This window comes from Tilletiaria anomala (genome assembly GCF_000711695.1).
Source record: "Tilletiaria anomala UBC 951 chromosome Unknown K437scaffold_4, whole genome shotgun sequence".
Taxonomy (NCBI): domain Eukaryota; kingdom Fungi; phylum Basidiomycota; class Exobasidiomycetes; order Georgefischeriales; family Tilletiariaceae; genus Tilletiaria; species Tilletiaria anomala.
The window spans coordinates 193,144-211,506 of NW_013547018.1; the positions used below are offsets into that span (position 1 = coordinate 193,144).

The window sequence follows — 18,363 nt, forward strand, 5'->3', positions numbered from 1 at the left end:
CTCTTCCTTCGAGACGACCCATCCGGATTTCGGTCAGGCTCATCAGCAACATACGAAAGGGTCCCAGTTCCAGAATAGACTTGCGGCTTACCTGGATGCCCCTTCTCAGGCTTTCATCCTCTAAAAGCCTCACGTATCTGTACAGCACCCGAGACAGACGCAAGGTTGGGAAAGAGCAAATTCAGGTAGCACGGGCAGACATTTTCCAGCCGGCAGCGAATCCGACCCAGCAGCTGTTCTGAGAAGGCCAAATCTGGCGCGTGACTTAGCCTCCTCTCTAAACCCACAGGGCCATAGCATTATCCTGTGACGATGGATGACTACGATGAATTGTGAGGGTGATGTCCAACGAGTACCAATGTCTTCTTATTTTCTCACGAGTACTGATTCATTGTCACGCGCAGTGGCAACTACATCGGCGCGCTGTCCGACTCGGACGAGTCCGAAGATGATTTTCAACAGCCGCAACGCCAGCAGCATGTCTCGCCACGTATCCATGACGAGCTTCCTCCCTTGGAAGGGTATGGCGATGCAGGGGCGGAGGAGGGAGACCACGAGATGGATACCGCCGGTCCGTCGATGGCACTGATGCAGGTGAATGAAGCAGCATCTAATGCCGTCATTCTGCACGAGGACAAGAAGTACTACCCAGATGCATCAGAAGTCTACGGCGAAGGCGTGGAGACGCTCGTACAAGAGGAAGATGCACAGCCCATCACGCAGCCAATCATCGAGCCGATCAAAGTACGCAAGTTCGCCATCGAGGAGTCCGACCTGCCTCCAACTCGCTTCGAGCGCAGTTTTATGATGAACCTTATGAACTTCCCCGAGATGGTACGCAACGTCGCGGTTGTCGGTCATCTGCATCATGGGAAGACGAGTTTGATGGATATGCTCGTATACGAGACGCACAAGATGGAGATGGACACAGACAGGCCGATGCGCTATACCGACTCGCATCTGCTGGAGCGCGACCGCGGGGTGTCAATCAAGTCGGCGCCGCTGAGTTTGGTGCTACAGAGCACAAGAGGGAAAAGCTACCTGTGCAACCTTATCGACACACCGGGGCATACAAACTTTGTGGACGAAGTTGCGGCAGGGTGTAGACTTGTTGACGGTGTCGTGCTGGTCGTCGACGTGGTCGAGGGTGTCATGTGCAACACGGAAGCCATCATCAAGCACTGCATCGTATGTTCCCAAGACGTTCTCAAACTCTTGCATGAGCAGGATTCCAAATATGTACGCACACTGACATACCCTAATCCTTTCGCTACTAGCGCGAGGACCTTCCAATGGTCCTGGTCCTCAATAAGCTTGATCGGCTGATTCTGGAACTACGCCTCCCCCCGACCGATGCGTACTTTAAGATTCGCCACACACTCGAAGAGGTAAACAATGCCATCGCATCCGTCTCTCGCAATCCGGATAGGCGACTATCACCCGAGCGCGGCAACGTCGTGTTCGCGTGTGCGCAAATGGGCTGGGCTTTTACGCTTGGAAGTTTTGCAAAGATGTACGCAGATACTTCTTCAGCAGCAGCAGCGGCGCGGCGCGACGCAGAAACAGGAGCGGGAGGAGGTGGACTAAATGTCGATGCCTTCGCAAAGAGACTATGGGGCAATATCTGGTACAATGCTGAGTCGCGCAACTTCACGCGAAAGCCCGCGGATCCGTCCGCTCCCCGCAGCTTTGTCCACTTCATCCTTGAGCCCTTGTACAAGCTCTACACGCAGGTTCTCTCCTCCGACTCGACTGCTCTGCAGAAGACACTCGCCAAATTGGACATACACCTCAAGCCAGCGGTATTCAAAGTCGACGTACGGCCGCTCTTGCGCATCGTACTGAACCACTTCCTTGGGCCCAGCACAGGCCTTGTGGACGCCATAAGTGGGCACCTGCCGGACGCCAAGGAAGGCGCACAGCGGAAGCTCTCCCGGTACTATACTGGTCCGCAAGCCGGGCCTTTGTTTGACGCGATGAAAGCGGTGGATCCGGATGCGCCGCTTGTCGTGTATGTCAGCAAGCTTTACGCGACTCAGGATGCGAGCGAGTTCCGCGCTTTCGGGCGCGTCGTGAGTGGGACTGCGCGGTCCGGCGCCCGTGTCAAGGTGTTGGGTGAAGGCTACTCTGTCGACGACGAGGAGGATATGGTCCAAGCAACCATTGAGGGCGTCAGCGTCAGCGAGACGCGCTATACCGTCCCAGCCGAGGGCATTCCGGCCGGTAACCTAGTACTCCTCGCCGGCGTCGATGCATCAATCAGCAAGAGCGCCACGATTGTCGATGCCGCACTCGAGGCGGACCAGCTTCACATCTTCCGACCGATCGCGCACATGACGCAGAGTGTGCTCAAGATCGCTGTCGAGCCGCTGCACCCGTCCGAGCTGCCGAAGATGCTTGACGGCCTGCGTAAGGTGAACAAGAGCTATCCGCTTGCCGTCACCAAGGTCGAGGAGAGCGGCGAGCATATCATTTTGGGTACTGGAGAGCTATACTTGGATTGCATCATGCATGATCTCCGAAAGCTGTTCAGTGAGGTGGAGATCAAAGTCAGCGACCCAACTGTTAAGTTTAGTGAGACGGTCGTTGAGACGAGCGCGGTCAAATGCTATGCGCAAACGCCCAACAAAAGGTAAATTCTTCAGCTAACCCACTTTTTCTCCTCCATTGGCTTCCACTGGTCCAGTCATACTAAATTCCGCTCTTGCTTTTTGCGTCCTCCAGGAACAAGCTCACGATTATCGCCGAACCGCTTGAAAAGGGTATTGCAGAGGACATCGAGTCTGGTAAAGTGAGCATCCGGCTTCCACCTAAGGAGCTCGGGCGGTACTTTGTCGAGAACCACGACTGGGACATTCTCGCATCGCGATCGATCTGGGCCTTTGGGCCGGAAGACAACGGCCCAAATATTCTTTTGGACGACACGCTTCCTTCCGAGGTGGACAAGACCCTGCTGTACAGCGTCAAAGAGAGCATCAAGCAGGGCTTCCAGTGGGGAGCGCGCGAAGGCCCACTGTGCGATGAGCCGATCCGCAACGTTAAGTTTCGCATCCTCGATTCGGAAATCGCGCAGGAACCCATCTATCGGGGCGCGGGCCAGGTCATCCCGACGTCTCGACGCGTCTGCTATTCGAGCTTCCTGCTCGCCACGCCCAGGCTGATGGAGCCGATGTACGCTGTCGAAGTGCAGGCGCCGCAGGAGTGCGTCGCGGCGGTGTACACGACGCTCGCGCGGCGCCGTGGCCACGTCGTGCGCGATATCCCAAAGGCAGGCTCGCCATTGTACACCGTTAAGGCGTACGTGCCGGTCATGGATGCGAACGGGTTCGAGACGGACTTGAGGACCGTGACTCAAGGGCAGGCGTTCTGCCTGCAGACGTTCGATCACTGGTCCGTCGTACCCGGCGATCCGCTCGATGCTTCCATTAAGCTCCGGCCGCTGGAGCCTGCACCACCGCTGGGACTCGCGAGGGACTTTGTGCTCAAGACGAGACGACGAAAGGTACGTGTAGAGCGTGGCTAGCAGTGCTTGCGATCAGGCTAGCAATATGCTGACTCAATGCACGACTTATATCGCAAACAGGGCCTCAGCGATCAGATTGCCGTCGCGTCGTACCTCGACCCGGAGATGGTGGTTGCGCTGGCTGCAAGCGGGTACGAACTCTGATTGTGATATTTGTAGTTAGAAGAGCAGGAGAAAAAGCAAAGCAGAGATACCTTTGTTGTGCTTGCATGAGTCCATGCGTTGCTGCAGATATGTCACCGTGGTTCTATACATACATGCGTCTTTCCATTTTAGTGACCGCCATGTTACTGGCTGTGTAGGGTTCGATGTAGCAGTGTAGATAAGTGAGTAGAGTGGTACAATGCGTCGACGCTCGGCTACTTGACGCGTTCGACAATGTCCTCATTGAGCTTGATGAGTGCATCGCGCGCTTCGGTCTGCGGCAGGATGAGCAGGGCATCGGACGCCTTCTTTGCATGCGCGCGGGCGAGATCGGCGGTGCGCAGCAGGCCGTTGGACTTGGCGACGATTGCGAGTGCCTTGGCAGAAAAGCCCATCCAAGGGAGACAGTGAGCACGCAGAACAGTCTGTGCAGCAGATCACGCGACGAAAGTGTGGAAGGCCGCGACTCACCTTTTCTACATCGTCCGTTTCGGCAAATTTGCGCGCGACCATCTCTCCGAGCCCGCTGTCGGGGAACTGCTCCCACGCATACAGCACTGGTGCAGTGGCCAGCCCGAGACGCAGGTCGGCGCCGCCGCTGGGCTTGCCGAAGGTGGCACTGGTGGCGCGGAAGTCAAGCAGGTCGTCGACGAGCTGGAAGGCGATACCGACGTTGCGCCCGTACGCGTACGCCGCGTCGCGGATCTCCCGTGCGCGCTGCTGCGCGGCGGGCGGCAGGGACGCGCACGCTTCCGAGCCATTGCCGCCCAGGATCGCGGCAGCGCGCGCCGCTTTGCCGATGAGCGAGGCGGTCTTGAGGTACGTCTTCTGCAGATAGTGCTCGAATACTTCTGGCGTCGGCCCGCGTGATGCCTCTGACGGCCCTGGCGTCGCGGAGATGGCGCCCTCCCAGAACGTGCTGAATGCGCTCTTGCGCGGTTTGGCCGCTCCCTCCTGTTGCTGCAGCGCCTGTGCGCGCAGCTGCATCACCTCGCCCTCGACCAGGTTGGCAATGACGGTCGCGACGAGCTCCACGACCTCGTTGTTGCGCAGGCGCGCGAGCGCGACGGAGGCCCTGCCGAGCAGGAAATCGCCGCCGAGGATAGAGAGCTTGTTTCCGAACGCAGCGGGCGCGCTCAGCGCGCCGCGGCGCAGGGACGAATCATCGATGACGTCGTCGTGCAAGAGCGACGCTACATGGATCATCTCGGTGATCTCGGCGAGGCGCCGCTGTGTCGGCAGGATCAGTTGGCCACCGATGGACGGGATGCACGCGAGGGCCGACGCGCCTTGCTGAAGGAGGCTAGGCGCGGGTGCATGTGCATGTGTGTGTGTGTGCGATGCGGACGAGGGAGACTCAATCCCTTCTACATCTGGATTAAAGTCGTTCAGCACTTCACGTGGGCTCAGAGGCTCGTCGACGTCCAGTCCTCCTGATGCTGCCGTTACCGCTCCTGCACCATGCTGTCCGCCGATGCGATGCCCAGGGTCGATATACCCGGCGCCCTGGACAAGCTGGTCCCAGAGCGGTGAGAGCCCGTTGGTCGCACGCGCCATCAGCAGCACGATCAGCGGCCGGACATGTTTGCCCTCTGCCTGGAAGTAGTACTTTGCAATCGTGTCAAGCGAGGGGTGGCCTGAGCCGAGGAGCGAAGAGACGTTCTTGCGCAGAGAGGAGAGCTCTGCGCCGACGATTTCTAGTGGATCGCGGATAATGGCGGTGGACGAAGTGCTCCTCTCAGGACAACTGCTTCTGCTTGGCTGTGGCGATGATGACGACGTTGCTGTTGGATCTGCCGCTCGCGCTTTGCCTGCTGCCTTGAGTGATGCAGAATGCGAAGGAATGGACGCGGCGCCTTCATCCGTCGTCGGCAATATCGTATTGAGGGCAGCACCCGGCACTGCTGGTGGCGCAGAGGCGGATCGCACGGCGTGTATCCCGGCCTCGGCAACGAGGTTCTTCGCGTGGCTGAGCGCTTGTGCCCAGGCGCTCTGTTTCCTTCGGAACGTGATAATGTGCGCCGACGAGCACGCGGCTTTCGAGCATTCCCCCGCTGCAGAGCCGCTGGACGTCGATGCGACGAGGGAACGTCGCGAGCTCGGTCCAAGGATGGCGGCGGCGGATGGGGAAGACCGCGATGCAGCGGCGGCGTGCCGCAGCGCGTGTGTGCAGCTCATGCTGAACAAGAGACGGAAGGGCTTTGCGTCTGCCGAAGGGAGCTGCGCGAGTAGTTGGTTATGGGGCCATGGTGCAGCGCCGTCGTGTGCAGTCTTTTCACCACACAGCGTATCCTGGTTCCAGCCAGATGGAACAGGAGATAATTCTGCCTGCGACAGTCTTCTTATGCGCATCTCGTCGGCGTCTTTCTTTTCTCTCTCCCACTTTGTCAGCCGTCGAGTGGTTTCCCGGAAGCACCCATAAGGGAGAGGAGGAGAAGATGCCGACATTACGTAAGGAGCTCAACTGAAAGAAGAAGAGGCCGACTCAGAGGAGTCGGTTGGGTTTTTGAATGCCGATATCCCCCTTTCGTTCCCCCCCCCCTGTGGAGACGTATGAGTGCTTCTGCTTCTTGACAACTCACCCTATATACACGTGCATCGAGCATTTCGGACTCGATTCCTTCTCCCGCAGCCCATCTCGTCGACTTGGCTTGCAAGTTGCCTGTCTTTTGACCGCCGCCCGTCGAGGAACAGGACAATGGCAAGCATGGCGCAGCACACCACCGCCGCCACCGAGTTTATCTGGCCGCACGACGCCGACACCGTGCAGGTCACCGGCGACTGGGACAACTGGTCCTCGCGGCACGACCTGACGCATCGCCCGGGAGCAGGGTGGCACACGACCATCAACCTTCCAGCGTCGACCAAGGTGCACTTCAAGTATGTCATTAATGGCGACCAATGGCTCACGCGCAACGACCACCCCACCGAGTCGGATGCAAGCGGCAATGTCAACAACTGGCTTGAGACCAGCAAAGCAGTCGTAGCCCTTACTCCCACTCCACCTGCAACATCAGTTACTGCTGAATCCACAGTGGACCAGTCGCAGCCTCGCCATGAAGAAATCGCCAAGTTCGCGCTGACCGATGAACCCGCCGACGAAGGCAAGCGCAGCATCGTGGCCGCTGCGACCCACGGCCTGCAGGCGTCCAGCCAGGTTGATCCGGCGCAAGCCACCAGCGGCCAAGAGGGCAAGAAGGATGTCCAGGACAAGTTGAGGCAAGATGCTGGCGCGTCGCAGTCCACTGGTGAGTTGACGTAACTGCACGCATGTGATCAGGGAATGTAAGCTAACATCTGTTCGCCATAAACCCAGCCGGAGGCATCATCACCAGCATGACGACTGCAGTAGACGCCGCGTTGGCCTCTGCCACCACTTCCGCCCCGGCCACTGCTGTTGCTGACATTGTTACCGACGCCGCTGTGACCAATGCTTCGGGCGCCTCCTCGCAGCCTGAGAGTGCAGCCCCTCATAAGGACGCTATGCCACTTACGGGCAACGCAGCCGCCTTGGAGCGAAAAGAGCCCTTCTCTTCCGACATCACTTCCGTCGGGCTGACACGCAGCAACAGCAAGGCGTCTGTGTTGGCTAAAATCGATACCAACAAGGGCGGCGCGCTCTTCCAGAGGGCCATGGCTGACGTGGCGATGCAGAAGGATCCATCGCCCGCTGATGCGGGCAAGACTTTCGTCGCGGGTGCTGCGGCGAAAGAAAGCCAGTCGCCCAGCACGGTTGCACCGACGCAGCCGACGAGCCAGGGGGACAAGAGCATGGTTGCGGCCACGGGTGGTGCTGGTGGAGGAGCAGCAGCTCCGGGAGCGCATGCAGGAAGGGTGGGCGGTCCCAAGAGGGCAGCAAGCATTCGGAGCAACAGGAGCACAAGTAGCCAAAAAGGCAAGGCTGGTACTGTAGCAACGACCAATGGCGGCGCTTCCTCTCAACAACAGCAGCAGCAAGCGGCAAAAGTGCAACCGCATGCGCAGGCGCCGCCACCCCGCAACGCATCGCGGCCGCAGCAGCTTGTATCTGCCGGAAATGCGCCAGCGGTGCAGGTAAGAAAGAGCAGCGACAGCAGCCGCGTGCGGCGAAGCCATGAGCGCACCAACTCTGCTGCTGTTGCCAGCGCTGCGAACGCACGTGCTGGCGCGGGTGTTGCTGCGGGTGTTGGTGGTGCTGGTGCGCAGGCCCAGCGGACGAACAGCATCAGCAAGAAGCGGAACAGCAACGCCAGCGGCGCCGCGGCCACGCTAGGGCGCAGCGCCGGCGCTTCCACGAGCAGCTACGGCAGCGGTCACGAGGAATCGTCGGCGAGGAGTAGCACGGTGGGTGTGCAGGCCGGCAAGCGCGCTAGCCGCTTCGGCACGCCCAACAGCTCCACTTCTTCTCCTTCTGCGAAGAGCTCTGCCGCAACAGCAGAGTTCGGCGCATTGGCGACGCAGGCGCCGAGCACGCCGCCGCGCGGGCGCAAGCAGAGCCTTTTCAGCAAGATTAAGGACGCCATCTCGCCCAAGACGACGCCCGAGAAGGCTGCGGTGGGTAGGGCCAGCAACCCGCCGACGCCGAGCAGGAACGGCCGGGCTTGAGCTGTGCACTGTTCAAAAGGTGGCTGTCGCGCCCACGGCCGCTGGTGCGTGTGTGGAGGGAGAAAGGAACATTTTGTTTATTTGCGGAAAGGTCCCCGCCTTTGCGCCCACTCGACAGGCACCCTCTGGTACATATATCCGGCGTCGCTTTCGCCGCTGCACGACTTGTGCAGCCCGCCCTCCTCTCCGATCTCCTTACCTCACTTCTCGTCGACTCGGCCGTTTTTGCATGTCGAAGGCAGCACGCTCTCTGCTTTGGTTTACCTGCTCGCAACGCCCGCATCTGCTGGGACTGGGGCACTTGCTTCGTAAATTGGGGATAAGAGGGGAAAGATGTTGCACGGCGTGCGTGCGTGTTTACTTGGCTCGCCTAATTCCACAAATGGACGTGTCATGTATCGTCGCGTTCGCATGTCAGCGTCACCTCTATGCGTTCTGGATGCGCGCGTGCAAGCAAGCGAGCCCTGTTTGTACGCATTTCGCCATCCTGGTCACCCAGCTGCGGCCGAGTGTGGACTGGCTGGCTGCCAGATGAGCCACAAATGTACAGGTAGACCATGCGTCGACGCACGCGGCGGCGCACTGAGCAAGGGGTCCTTGACAGGACCGAGATGGACGGGCATAGTACGGCATGGCGTGGGGGCACGTCGAGCAAGCAACGTACCGTGTGGCGATTCGACGTTTTGTGTACGAGCGTCTCTGCCTTGTGCATCATCTATCAGCCATGCATGCAACGAAGGCACGTCGCGGTCGGCGGTCGCTGCCGCTAAGCACACCTCTCGGCGCTCGTAAACGCATCTCCAAGCTGTCAACCGTGTGTATGCTCCACTTGTGCTGGCAGTCCGTCCTCACCGCTGTCATAGTCCCCGTCTGTCTTTCTGGGTTGAGCATATGCCCAAGGCATTTGGAGCGCTTTTGGACATGTTGGTGACGAGACCTTCCTATGCAGGTTTGTTGCTGGCTTGCCTCGCAACAGCAGCGTGGAGTAGAGAGCGTCGGCGGGGATGCCGAGTGCAGGCTGGGTTGCCCCTGTCTCACCAAGCCGAGGCTGAACGGACTTTGCAATGAGACGGCGGCACAGTCAAAGGTATGCAGAGGCTGTCTCACACATTGTGCGAATGCCCCAGCGGGCTGACCCGCCATCTCGAGGCATGTGTCGCACTCTCAGCATCCCCATATGGATGGATGTTCACCGCCCGCAACTATCCACCGATCTATCCAACCATTTACTCCGCCGCCGACGCCAGTGCACTACACACACACCAGGTATTGCTGCTGAGCAGATCCATCGAGCACCGTTGCTGACTGCATCGAGCTGGTCTAGACCCCAGAAAGCCTCGCAGCGGCGAAACAAGAACGGGGTGCGACAGGCGCACAAGCGGAGCGCGCAGCGCGTATTCATTCATTCGTTCCATCTGTCCCTCTGTCATTGACAAAACCATGTCGCGCCTATCGGCATCTCACGACCTCACAGCTGCTGCTTCTGCTATGCACAGTGGCAGCATCCGTCCGTCGATCGACGCCGAGACGACCGATTTCTACGATGGCCCGGAAGGTGGGTGCCGATGCTGTGATGTGCTGAGACCGCCAGTGGCTGTGGTGTCCCCTCTTCCCCTCTGTGTCAACGAGCAGCCAGTCAGCGTGTTGTTGTTTGCTTTGCTAGCCCTGGCTCGCTAATAAGCAGTCCCGTCGCTCTCGGCTCTCGCTCTCTCTCCCGCGAAGAGCCCGCATGCCAAGGCGCCAGGGCGCGGCAGCGCTAAAACATAATAAAAAACTAGACAAGCGTGGCGCCTTGGCATTGATGATGGAAAGCGGACAGCGCTTTTTGGCTACTGGGCCAGTCAGCGAGTAAACCCCAAACCCCACCCCTTGCCATCTACTTGATCACTGTTACAGACGTGGGCCGCCTACCATACCGAGCACTCGGGCCATAACCTCGCCATCGTTGGACTGACACTACACATCCTTCTCTCTCACACCACAATCCCTAGGTCTGCCCGCACCGCACCGTCTCTCCTCGCGCTACTCGGGATCCCCCTACCCCGAGCCCCGCGCCAGCTTTGACAGGCCATTGCAAGGACCGAGCTCAGGCAACAACACGTACGCCGACCCGTTCATCGCTAGCAGCAGCAGCAGCAACATCAACAACATTGGCGCGTCTGCGTCTTCCATTCCTCTTCATCGCTTGAGCGCAGACCAGCGATCACCATCAGCAGCAGCGTTGGAGAGTGCACCGTCCGACCCTTTCCTCAGCGGTCAGAGCCCGCATTCTAGCTTTGACCAGCTACGGCGCAGCAGCATGGGCTACTATCCACAGAACGACCCCGCGGGCCTCTACCCGCCGAGTCCGTCCGGCCACCACTACGCCAATGGCGCCGGCACGTCCTCGCCCGCTCCGGGATCGCTCTACAACTACGGCTACGGCCAGCATGCCCTGCCGTACGGGGGCAGCCCACTGGCAACCCCAACGGCCCCCGGCTCCAGCGTGGAGGACTTTTCGTACCGCAACGAGGCCGACACGTGGGGCGTACCGCAGTCTTCGTCATCCGGCTCGCTCGCGCGAGAACGCTACCTCGCGCGCAAGGAGGCACAGGCGGCCGCTGCCAGCGAGAAAGCCGGTTTATTCGGTGGCGGCGCCAAGGAGGGCGACGACTACGGCGATCACAGTTACAGCTACGGTGCCCTTGGCGGGAAACGGGGCGGCGGTTCCAGGCGCAAGTGGTGGCTTATCGGCGGCGGCGTCGTTCTGCTCGCTATCGTCGGCGTCGTCATCGGCATTGTCGTGTCGCGCAAGATCAGCAACAGTGCAAGCTCCAACGCCGGCGTCGAAGGTGTCGTCAAGCAAGCCGGCAGCGACCCGTCCAATTTTGAAAAGGACAGTCGGCTGCACAACTCATTCTTTGGCATGTGCTACACGCCACTCAACTCGCAATATCCCGCCTGCGGCGACACGCTCGACGCGGTCATCGAGGACGTGCAGCTGCTGAGCCAACTGACGACGCGCTTGCGGCTGTACGGCGCCGACTGCAACGTGACGGCGCTGACGCTCGAGGCGATCCAGCGCACCAAGACCAACCTGACCATCTTCCCCGCCATCTGGATCAACGGCGACGACACGATCTACTCGCGTGGCGCCGACGCGATCATCAGTGCGCTGCAGACCTACGGCACGGACCACGTTGCGGGAATCTCGGTCGGCAACGAGTACATGCTCAACGGCGGCAACCTCACCTATCTCGGCGCCAAGATCGCAGACATGCGCTCGCGCATCGCCGCCCTGGGCCTAGGAAAGCCCATCCCCGTTGGCACGGCCGACGCTGGCAGCAAGATCACCGAGGCACTCGCGGCGACATGCGACTACGTCATGTCCAATGTCCATCCCTGGTTCGGTGGCGTCCCCGTCGACCAAGCTGCCGGTGCGTCCCGTTCTATAACGTCCCTAAGCCTCCTCACGATCACGCTGTGACGTGCTGTGCTGACGCCGCTGCACCCCTTCCCCTCCTGCCATTTCCCTTTGAATGTGTGCTCTACCCAAAAAGGCTGGACATGGGACTACTTTAACACGAACACACCGGCCGTAGCGCTGAGCACGCCGAACAAGCCGGCCGTGTACATTGCCGAGACCGGCTGGCCGACCGGCGCGAACGCGACGGCGTTCGAGACGTTCCAGGGCGCCATTGCTGGCGTCGACGAGCTCAACACTTTCCTCTCCACCTTTGTTTGCCAGGCCAATGCCAATGGAACCACCGCGTGAGTTGGCCTCGGGCGATCCGCAAGTGGCATAGTTCTGCACGCGTCTTCTTGTTTGGCTCTTGTCGCGAGGTATGGTGTGCGGAACCCGCGCTGACGTCTGTCTCTCTCTCCTTCTCTCTGTACCCTTCGGCGCACAGCGACACTTTCTGGTTCGAAGCATTTGACGAGCCGTGGAAGGACCCGTTGTACGGCGGCGTCGAGGCGCACTGGGGCCTGTTCAACTCGAACAAAACGCTCAAGAGCGGCGTCGTCATTCCTAACTGCGCGCACTCCTGAGCGCCCATAGCCACCCCTTTCCATCTTTCGCTGTACGAGGAAGTAGCTCTGCGTTTGCACCTCCCCACTCCCCTTTCGTACTTTGCTGCTCAATCGATGGTCACTTTCCACACGGCCGGCTTGCGGCGCTTTCTCGTCTGCTCCACCTCAGTCGGGAACGTCTGGGCCACCGCTGGCTACACCTGGACGGCGCGGCCCAACTACTCGACTTCCCCGACGATAGCCAGCTAGTCCGCATGCCTCGCAAACGTTCCACACCCCTTTCCTCCTGGTGAGGGCATCACGGCAGGGTGGGACACGGACACTCACAACCATCGACACTACTCTTTTCGCGCCCTTGCGCTACTCCGCCGCGATATCGCCCTTTGAAATATCACTCCGCCTTCTGTGCACGGACATTGTACGCTTTAATGCATGTACTGTAGTAATGATCACGTCTGGCAATAACTTTTCGTGGGCTCTTTGCCGGTATGGCGTAAGAAAGCATGGTTTGCAGGCGTCCGTGTAAGATGTCTTCAACAATTGGGCGGTCTATGATATGCTTGCACAGCTCACTGGCATTCACTTGAGATTCTCTAAATTTCTAGTTTATCCCCGTATCCGCCTCAGCCTCTGCGCCGGCGTCTTGCTCGTCCAGCAGAAAGCCCGAGTGGTCGCCGGCCAGATCAGCGATGGGCGCCGCGCTCTCATTGCTTGTCGCGCTTTCGGTCGCCGCGTCGCCGCCCGCAAGCGCATAGACCGAGGCCCCTCCTGCGCTTGCGCCCCATTGCGAGGGCACAGCTCCGCCACTGCCGTCCTTTACCACGGGGACAACGAAAGTCTCCACTGCAGAGCAGACGCCCCAGTTAGCATCTACGCACGCATCAGCCTCTCGCCCTATTCCATTTTGTCGCCTGTCTGCTCGGTGAGGCAGTTGCCAATGCCGATCGACACAGGACAGCGCGTACAAATAATGGCTGTACCAAGTCGGGTGCGTGCGCTCCACCACGCACCCGTGCGTTTGCGTCGCCTGCCTTGCGGCTAGATAGGAGGAGCGTCGGAGCGTGATGACGTGCACGCGCAGCGGCTGTGCTCTTTCCTGATTGCCAATGGTCTCGCCGTCGCTGCGATCCAGGCTGTTATGCATGGGTCCTGGCCCGCGCAGGGAGCCCAAGCGCAGAGCAGCCGCCTGCCCAGGCAGGGAGCCAACATGTCCAGCATACTCACTCTCCTCGTGCCCGATCAGCTGCAGCTCGCGGAGACGTGCACAGACGTTCACGAGGACTTGCAACACGGTGGAGCGGCCCGCAGCGTCACGCAGGAGCAGATGTCCATGGCGACGCGAGCGCTTCACCTCGGCTTCTATTTCGGCTTGCTCAATAGTGCTCCCGGAGAAATGCTGTTGGGTCCATGATGGCTGATCTGCCGTCGCATCCACAGGAAAGAAGCGAGGGAGAATTATCGCCAGATGTGTGAGTGCCGGCAAGTCTCCGAGCGAGTGTGCTGTGCGCGTCGTGAACCGCATGCGGGGGCCATGGAGTTGCAGGTGGGTCAACCTGGACCAGGCGCTTGGCAGCGACTGGAACGGAGCGGGAGGCCTGACACTGGCCATCTCCCACAGGCCTTCAAAGGCATCACCGTTGCCCCAGAGACTAAGCATGCACACAAGCTCTTTCAGATTTGCTCGGAGCTGCACGAGTACCCTCTGTCTAGTTTGGTGGGCTGGCGCAGTGCCCTTGACCTCACAGAGAACGCTCGGTGGACCCTGAAGTACCAGGGTCTCGAGCGCGGCACCGCGCGCATCGTCGGCGGCAAAAAGGAGATGTAGCGGTAGGGTGTCTTCATGGAGGAGAGAGCGCTCAAACGCCCTCGTCGCACCGACATTGTCGTACAAACTGGTTTTGGAGGCTTGCGCTCGAACCGAGACGCAGAATGGCGAGCGGTTCTGCAGCAGGCGCAATGTGCGTACGCACGTGCGAGCCAAGTGGAGTGACTCGCCGCTGCCGCCCCTTCTTTCGTATGGTCCAAAGCCGTTGGGAGACGCGGCCCTTGCGCTGTAACGCGTGAGGAACCGCGTGAAAGAGCGCATTTGAGACATACCGCTGAGTGTCAGTTCAGAAAGCAGAGCGGATAGGACCTCTGTGCGCGCAGAACGTTCGACTAATGCAACGTCCAAGATAATATCCGACCGCGAGCCGCTTGTCGCGGTGCTACCTTGCGTATGGTTCTCGTCGGTATGGTCCTCCGTGGTGCGCAAGAGCATCGCAACAGTCATTCCGTAGATGTGACGACGCAGTTCGATTGGAAGACGCGGTTTTACGGTCAAGCCGAGCGAGTGAGTCCGGGTCCGGGTGCGCACGCGAGCGGGATGAGGGAGAGGAGACAGACCGTGACCGTGACCGTGGCCACCGCCGATCACCTTCGATCGAAAGCGGAATGAATGCACTCCGACGGTCAGCAACAAGCAAGAGCTTTGATGCTAGCCTTTTAAGGCCCTTGTTTTGCCAAGAGGCTCACCTCGATATGCTGAACACGACATGACCTGGTAGCACTGCTGGAAAGACCTGGGCGTGACGTCTCGCCTGGCCGATGGGCCACTGTGGCGGCGCCGCCCGCGTCGGCGGAGGGTCTAGACGAGTTTGTATTTCCCATCTCTATCGCACGCTGCTGGTATCTGGGCAGCGCCACCCCATGCAGCTATGGTGTATGCAGCTTGCACGTGGAATGCTCAGTTGCGAACAGATGAGCGTCGCATTCGGAATCGGGACGAGCGAAAGCATTCAAGGTAGCTGTCAAGGGCGTTGAGGAGGGGACGGTGTGTGTGGGGCGCTCCAAGACCTTTCAACCCAGGGGGTAAAATAGGGTTGCGCCCCTGTGATCACCCTGCTCTCTCTCGCGAGCACGCGCGTCGCATAGATACAAACGATTGCAGGGGGGAACCGCGTGTCGCATGTAATTTGTAACTTGATTGGAGCATGCTTGCTATCTTTCGCGCCAGACGAGCGATTTTCATCAAGCCAAGGCTATTGAATGCTCCTTTTTGTTAAAACAGTAGCTTCATAGAAGTTCTAAGACAAAGGCTCTCAGACCATGGCGGAACCGAACCTCGCTCCCGGCACTGGCGGCGTCAGCGCCCAAGGCCAGGCGACGACCTCGCCGCCGCGTGGATCACCTTTCACGCCCCTCACCCGTCTGCCATCTACCGATTCCAACCGCAGCCTTGGGCAGCAGAGCAACAATAACTCCACCGCTGACAGCCCGGGCTCTGGCGCGGGCCTGGCGTTCTCGACGCCGAGCATCAGTAGCAGTACTGCGACACCTGGTCGGCCGCGCGTGCTTCGACGAAAGGACTCGCAGTCCTCGAACGGTGGAGGCTCGGGGAGCTTCAGCCCTGGAGCGACAGGCCCAGGAGGACTAGGTCGCACATCATCTATATCAGCTCGTAGCGGCCTTGGTCTGCATCCGCGCACGCGCTCGAGCGGCACAACAGGCGGGAACAACACACCCTCTTCCGGCCGGCACATTTCACATGGGGCCTATGCGGCTTCGCGGCCTGCACCTCAGCCTGATGCGGCGCAGCGCGATCTTTTCAGCGCAGCTGTCGCGTCATCCAACCTCGCCAGGTCGAGCGACGGGCTGCAGGCGCTTCTCAGGGACCACCCTGAATTGATCAGCAGCAGCTTGAAGGCCGCCGCAGGTACAGCGTTGATGGAGCGCAGCGAGAGCATCAGCGCACGCGCCAGCCAAAAGGGCAGCGAGCCAGGGACACCGCTGCTGGAAAGCGGGCGAGGCAGTGTGTGCAACAGCCTCATCCTCGAAAACTCGGCCTTTCCATCTGGCGCGTCTCCTGGAGGCATGAACCTTGGTACCCCGGGTGAGTTAACATGTGAGGCCCGATATTAGGCATTGTAGGGTTACGATGCAGTGGCCAGTTAGGGTTGCCTCCCTCGGGTCAGCCGGGATCCGACTACTAGTGGAGCCCGGCAATCCCCGCACGAGGACCGGGCCATCTTACGACCCATCGGTCACGCGACCCACATCACCTTGTCATCAGTGTGGAAGTCACACTCCTACCATCTTTTGCTCGTTCTTGTTACGCTGCCTTGGGGTCATTTCAACCAAGACACGTATCTGCTTGCTGACCGGAGACATTCCTCCTTGCCCCTTTCTCATCCGGTTCCCTGCCTGTCGCCTCGTCCTCACGCGCTCCCGTGATCCCCATTTTTGGCCATCACCGCCTGTTGGCCCCCGCTGGCTGCAACTCCATGCATGACACCTCACTTATGCCCGTCGCCTCTACACCTGTCGACCATCTAAATGGAATCGCCATCGGTCCCGACATGCCGCCTGATTTCGTTGCGGATCTGGGCGAGCCAGGTGCAAAGCCCGACTACAGCGAGCAGAAGATCGTTGTTGCTATGGTTGGACTGCCGGCCCGAGGGAAGAGTTATCTTAGTAACAAACTGATGCGATATCTCAAAGTGAATCGAAAACTTCCATTTGCTAGCTGTTCGATTCATTGCTAACTTTCTCACCTTCCGCCCCCAAGTGGCTCGAGTACGATGTCAAAGTGTTCAACGTAGGACAGATGCGGCGAGCATTAGCACGGACAAAGCTGCGAGAATCTGGCATCACCGAAGATCACACGGCCTCGTTCTTCGATCCTGCTAATCCAGAGGCTTATGCGCTACGGTCACAGATGGCATCCGAGTGCCTGGAGCAGCTGATTATATGGCTCAAGGCCGGGGGGAACGTGGGGATCCACGATGCAACGAACACCACCAAATCGCGACGCGAGGAGATAGCCAAGCGCGTAGCGCAGGAGCCGAACCTCAAACTGGTCTTCCTTGAGAGCATCTGCACCGACCCGGCGGTCATCGCCGCGAATATCGCGGTCAAAGTTCGCAGCGGAGATCCAGACTACGCCAACGTGTCACCCGAGGAGGCGAAAAAGGATTTCTTGGCGCGGATCAAGAATTACGAAGATGCTTATCAGCCTGTCGATGCGGACGGTAGCGAGAGTCAATTGAGCTACTGCAAGATCTTCGACGTCGGCCAGAACGTCGTCGTCAATCAGATTCGAGGGTATCTCGAGTCGAGGATCGCGTTTTATTTGATGAACCTGCACCTTACTCCACGTAATATCTTCTTTTCAAGGGTGAGTACTGAAATGCTCTGAGAAAGACAGAGCAAGGCATATTGACAGCTTCGAAATGAACCATCAACCATGTACAGCATGGAGAATCTCAGTACAACGTCCAAGGGAAGATTGGCGGTGATAGCGACCTATCCGAGCGAGGCTGGTCCTACGCGCGCGCTCTACCAGATCTAATCAAGGATAATATCGGCGACGCCCCTCTCACTGTGTGGCACTCGACCCTCAAGCGGACTGCGCAAACGTCCTCCTTTTTGCCATACAACAAGCTTGCGTGGAAGTCGCTGGATGAGCTCGACGCTGGTGTCTGTGATAGCATGACGTACGAAGAGATCGAGCAGTACTACCCCGAGGATTATGCCTCCCGCGACGATGACAAATTCAACTACCGGTACCGAGGCGGCGAGTCATACCGCGACGTTGTCGTACGTCTCGAGCCCGTCATCATGGAGCTGGAACGACAAGAGAATATTCTCATCATTGGACACCAGGCGATCCTGCGATGTTTGTACGCCTACTTCCATTCGCTCTCGCAAGAAGAACTGCCGTACATCAAGATACCTTTACACACTGTCATCCAGCTGACGCCGAAAGCGTACGGATGCGACGAGAAACGGTTCCGCTTGCCCATCGACGCTGTCGACACACACCGACCCAAGCCGGTCAAGGTCAGCCAGGTGGCGCCGGGCACGCCGCCCTTGCTGCAGTCAAAGACTCCTTTGATCCCGGACGATATACTTCAGGCGGCTACCAGCTTGCCGCCCAGTCAGCGCAAGCCGCAGTACGAAGAGCACCAGCTATGAAGAGTGTTAGGAGAAAACGGGCGAATTGCATACACAGTCACCACCACTACTACTTCATTGCAGCCCATTAGATCCGTGCATTCACGTCGTCACCAGTACCTTGTGTATCATACATTATAGCAAGCAAGTGAGAAGCTTATACCGCA

The 18,363-nt window shown here is 59.2% G+C and overlaps 7 protein-coding genes across 7 annotated transcripts; 4 read left to right on the top strand and 3 right to left on the bottom strand.

Moving 5' to 3' along the window:
• Positions 1-60: 60 nt before the first annotated feature.
• On the top strand, positions 61-3,715 carry K437DRAFT_231156 (P-loop containing nucleoside triphosphate hydrolase protein). Its single transcript, XM_013390501.1, has 5 exons — positions 61-332; positions 405-1,188; positions 1,278-2,632; positions 2,725-3,502; positions 3,584-3,715. Exons 1-5 carry the CDS (start codon positions 313-315, stop codon positions 3,665-3,667), a joined length of 3,021 nt encoding a protein of 1,006 aa, XP_013245955.1. The 5' UTR covers positions 61-312; the 3' UTR covers positions 3,668-3,715.
• Positions 3,716-3,882: 167 nt separating this feature from the next.
• Positions 3,883-5,845, bottom strand: K437DRAFT_266050 (terpenoid synthase; the record flags this gene model as incomplete). The annotated part of the gene is made up of 2 exons (XM_013390502.1): positions 3,883-4,044; positions 4,139-5,845. 2 exons carry the CDS (start codon positions 5,843-5,845, stop codon positions 3,883-3,885), a joined length of 1,869 nt encoding a protein of 622 aa, XP_013245956.1.
• A 407-nt stretch (positions 5,846-6,252) lies between these two features.
• K437DRAFT_271904 (carbohydrate-binding module family 48 protein) lies at positions 6,253-8,622 on the top strand. The gene is made up of 2 exons (XM_013390503.1): positions 6,253-6,915; positions 6,984-8,622. Exons 1-2 carry the CDS (start codon positions 6,366-6,368, stop codon positions 8,249-8,251), a joined length of 1,818 nt encoding a protein of 605 aa, XP_013245957.1. The 5' UTR covers positions 6,253-6,365; the 3' UTR covers positions 8,252-8,622.
• K437DRAFT_116668 (uncharacterized protein) lies at positions 8,349-9,542 on the bottom strand. Its single transcript, XM_013390504.1, has 3 exons — positions 9,028-9,542; positions 8,916-8,950; positions 8,349-8,551 (listed from the first exon to the last, which is right to left on the bottom strand). The coding sequence occupies exons 1-3, from the start codon at positions 9,392-9,394 to the stop codon at positions 8,447-8,449; spliced, it is 507 nt and encodes a 168-aa protein (XP_013245958.1). The 5' UTR covers positions 9,395-9,542; the 3' UTR covers positions 8,349-8,446.
• A 652-nt stretch (positions 9,543-10,194) lies between these two features.
• K437DRAFT_253441 (glycoside hydrolase family 17 protein) lies at positions 10,195-12,722 on the top strand. The gene is made up of 3 exons (XM_013390505.1): positions 10,195-11,667; positions 11,791-12,001; positions 12,142-12,722. Exons 1-3 carry the CDS (start codon positions 10,551-10,553, stop codon positions 12,278-12,280), a joined length of 1,467 nt encoding a protein of 488 aa, XP_013245959.1. The 5' UTR covers positions 10,195-10,550; the 3' UTR covers positions 12,281-12,722.
• A 40-nt stretch (positions 12,723-12,762) lies between these two features.
• Positions 12,763-14,999, bottom strand: K437DRAFT_271906 (uncharacterized protein). The gene is made up of 2 exons (XM_013390506.1): positions 14,777-14,999; positions 12,763-14,678 (listed from the first exon to the last, which is right to left on the bottom strand). The coding sequence occupies exons 1-2, from the start codon at positions 14,909-14,911 to the stop codon at positions 12,864-12,866; spliced, it is 1,950 nt and encodes a 649-aa protein (XP_013245960.1). The 5' UTR covers positions 14,912-14,999; the 3' UTR covers positions 12,763-12,863.
• A 232-nt stretch (positions 15,000-15,231) lies between these two features.
• K437DRAFT_253443 (bifunctional 6-phosphofructo-2-kinase/fructose-2,6-bisphosphate 2-phosphatase) lies at positions 15,232-18,362 on the top strand. Its single transcript, XM_013390507.1, has 4 exons — positions 15,232-16,133; positions 16,637-16,740; positions 16,809-17,417; positions 17,495-18,362. The coding sequence occupies exons 1-4, from the start codon at positions 15,350-15,352 to the stop codon at positions 18,215-18,217; spliced, it is 2,220 nt and encodes a 739-aa protein (XP_013245961.1). The 5' UTR covers positions 15,232-15,349; the 3' UTR covers positions 18,218-18,362.
• The last annotated feature ends 1 nt before the right edge of the window (position 18,363 follows it).

Excerpts from the sequence above, each read along its gene's own strand:
- K437DRAFT_271906 (XM_013390506.1), bottom strand. The coding sequence starts at position 14,911 with ATGGGAAATACAAACTCGTCTAGACCCTCCGCCGACGCGGGCGGCGCC. Across the intron at positions 14,679-14,776 it reads GTCGTGTTCAGCATATCGAG|GTGATCGGCGGTGGCCACGG; the intron begins GTGAGCCTCTTG and ends TTTCGATCGAAG.
- K437DRAFT_253443 (XM_013390507.1), top strand. The coding sequence starts at position 15,350 with ATGGCGGAACCGAACCTCGCTCCCGGCACTGGCGGCGTCAGCGCCCAA. Across the intron at positions 16,134-16,636 it reads CATGAACCTTGGTACCCCGG|GTGCAAAGCCCGACTACAGC; the intron begins GTGAGTTAACAT and ends TGGGCGAGCCAG. Across the intron at positions 17,418-17,494 it reads GTAATATCTTCTTTTCAAGG|CATGGAGAATCTCAGTACAA; the intron begins GTGAGTACTGAA and ends AACCATGTACAG.
- K437DRAFT_116668 (XM_013390504.1), bottom strand. The coding sequence starts at position 9,394 with ATGGCGGGTCAGCCCGCTGGGGCATTCGCACAATGTGTGAGACAGCCT. Across the intron at positions 8,951-9,027 it reads GCGTTTACGAGCGCCGAGAG|AGACGCTCGTACACAAAACG; the intron begins GTGTGCTTAGCG and ends TGCACAAGGCAG. Across the intron at positions 8,552-8,915 it reads AAACGTCGAATCGCCACACG|TGCCCCAGTCCCAGCAGATG; the intron begins GTACGTTGCTTG and ends TTACGAAGCAAG.
- K437DRAFT_253441 (XM_013390505.1), top strand. The coding sequence starts at position 10,551 with ATGGGCTACTATCCACAGAACGACCCCGCGGGCCTCTACCCGCCGAGT. Across the intron at positions 11,668-11,790 it reads CCCCGTCGACCAAGCTGCCG|GCTGGACATGGGACTACTTT; the intron begins GTGCGTCCCGTT and ends CTACCCAAAAAG. Across the intron at positions 12,002-12,141 it reads AATGCCAATGGAACCACCGC|CGACACTTTCTGGTTCGAAG; the intron begins GTGAGTTGGCCT and ends TTCGGCGCACAG.
- K437DRAFT_271904 (XM_013390503.1), top strand. The coding sequence starts at position 6,366 with ATGGCAAGCATGGCGCAGCACACCACCGCCGCCACCGAGTTTATCTGG. Across the intron at positions 6,916-6,983 it reads TGGCGCGTCGCAGTCCACTG|CCGGAGGCATCATCACCAGC; the intron begins GTGAGTTGACGT and ends CCATAAACCCAG.
- K437DRAFT_231156 (XM_013390501.1), top strand. The coding sequence starts at position 313 with ATGGATGACTACGATGAATT. Across the intron at positions 2,633-2,724 it reads GCGCAAACGCCCAACAAAAG|GAACAAGCTCACGATTATCG; the intron begins GTAAATTCTTCA and ends TGCGTCCTCCAG. Across the intron at positions 3,503-3,583 it reads TCAAGACGAGACGACGAAAG|GGCCTCAGCGATCAGATTGC; the intron begins GTACGTGTAGAG and ends TATCGCAAACAG.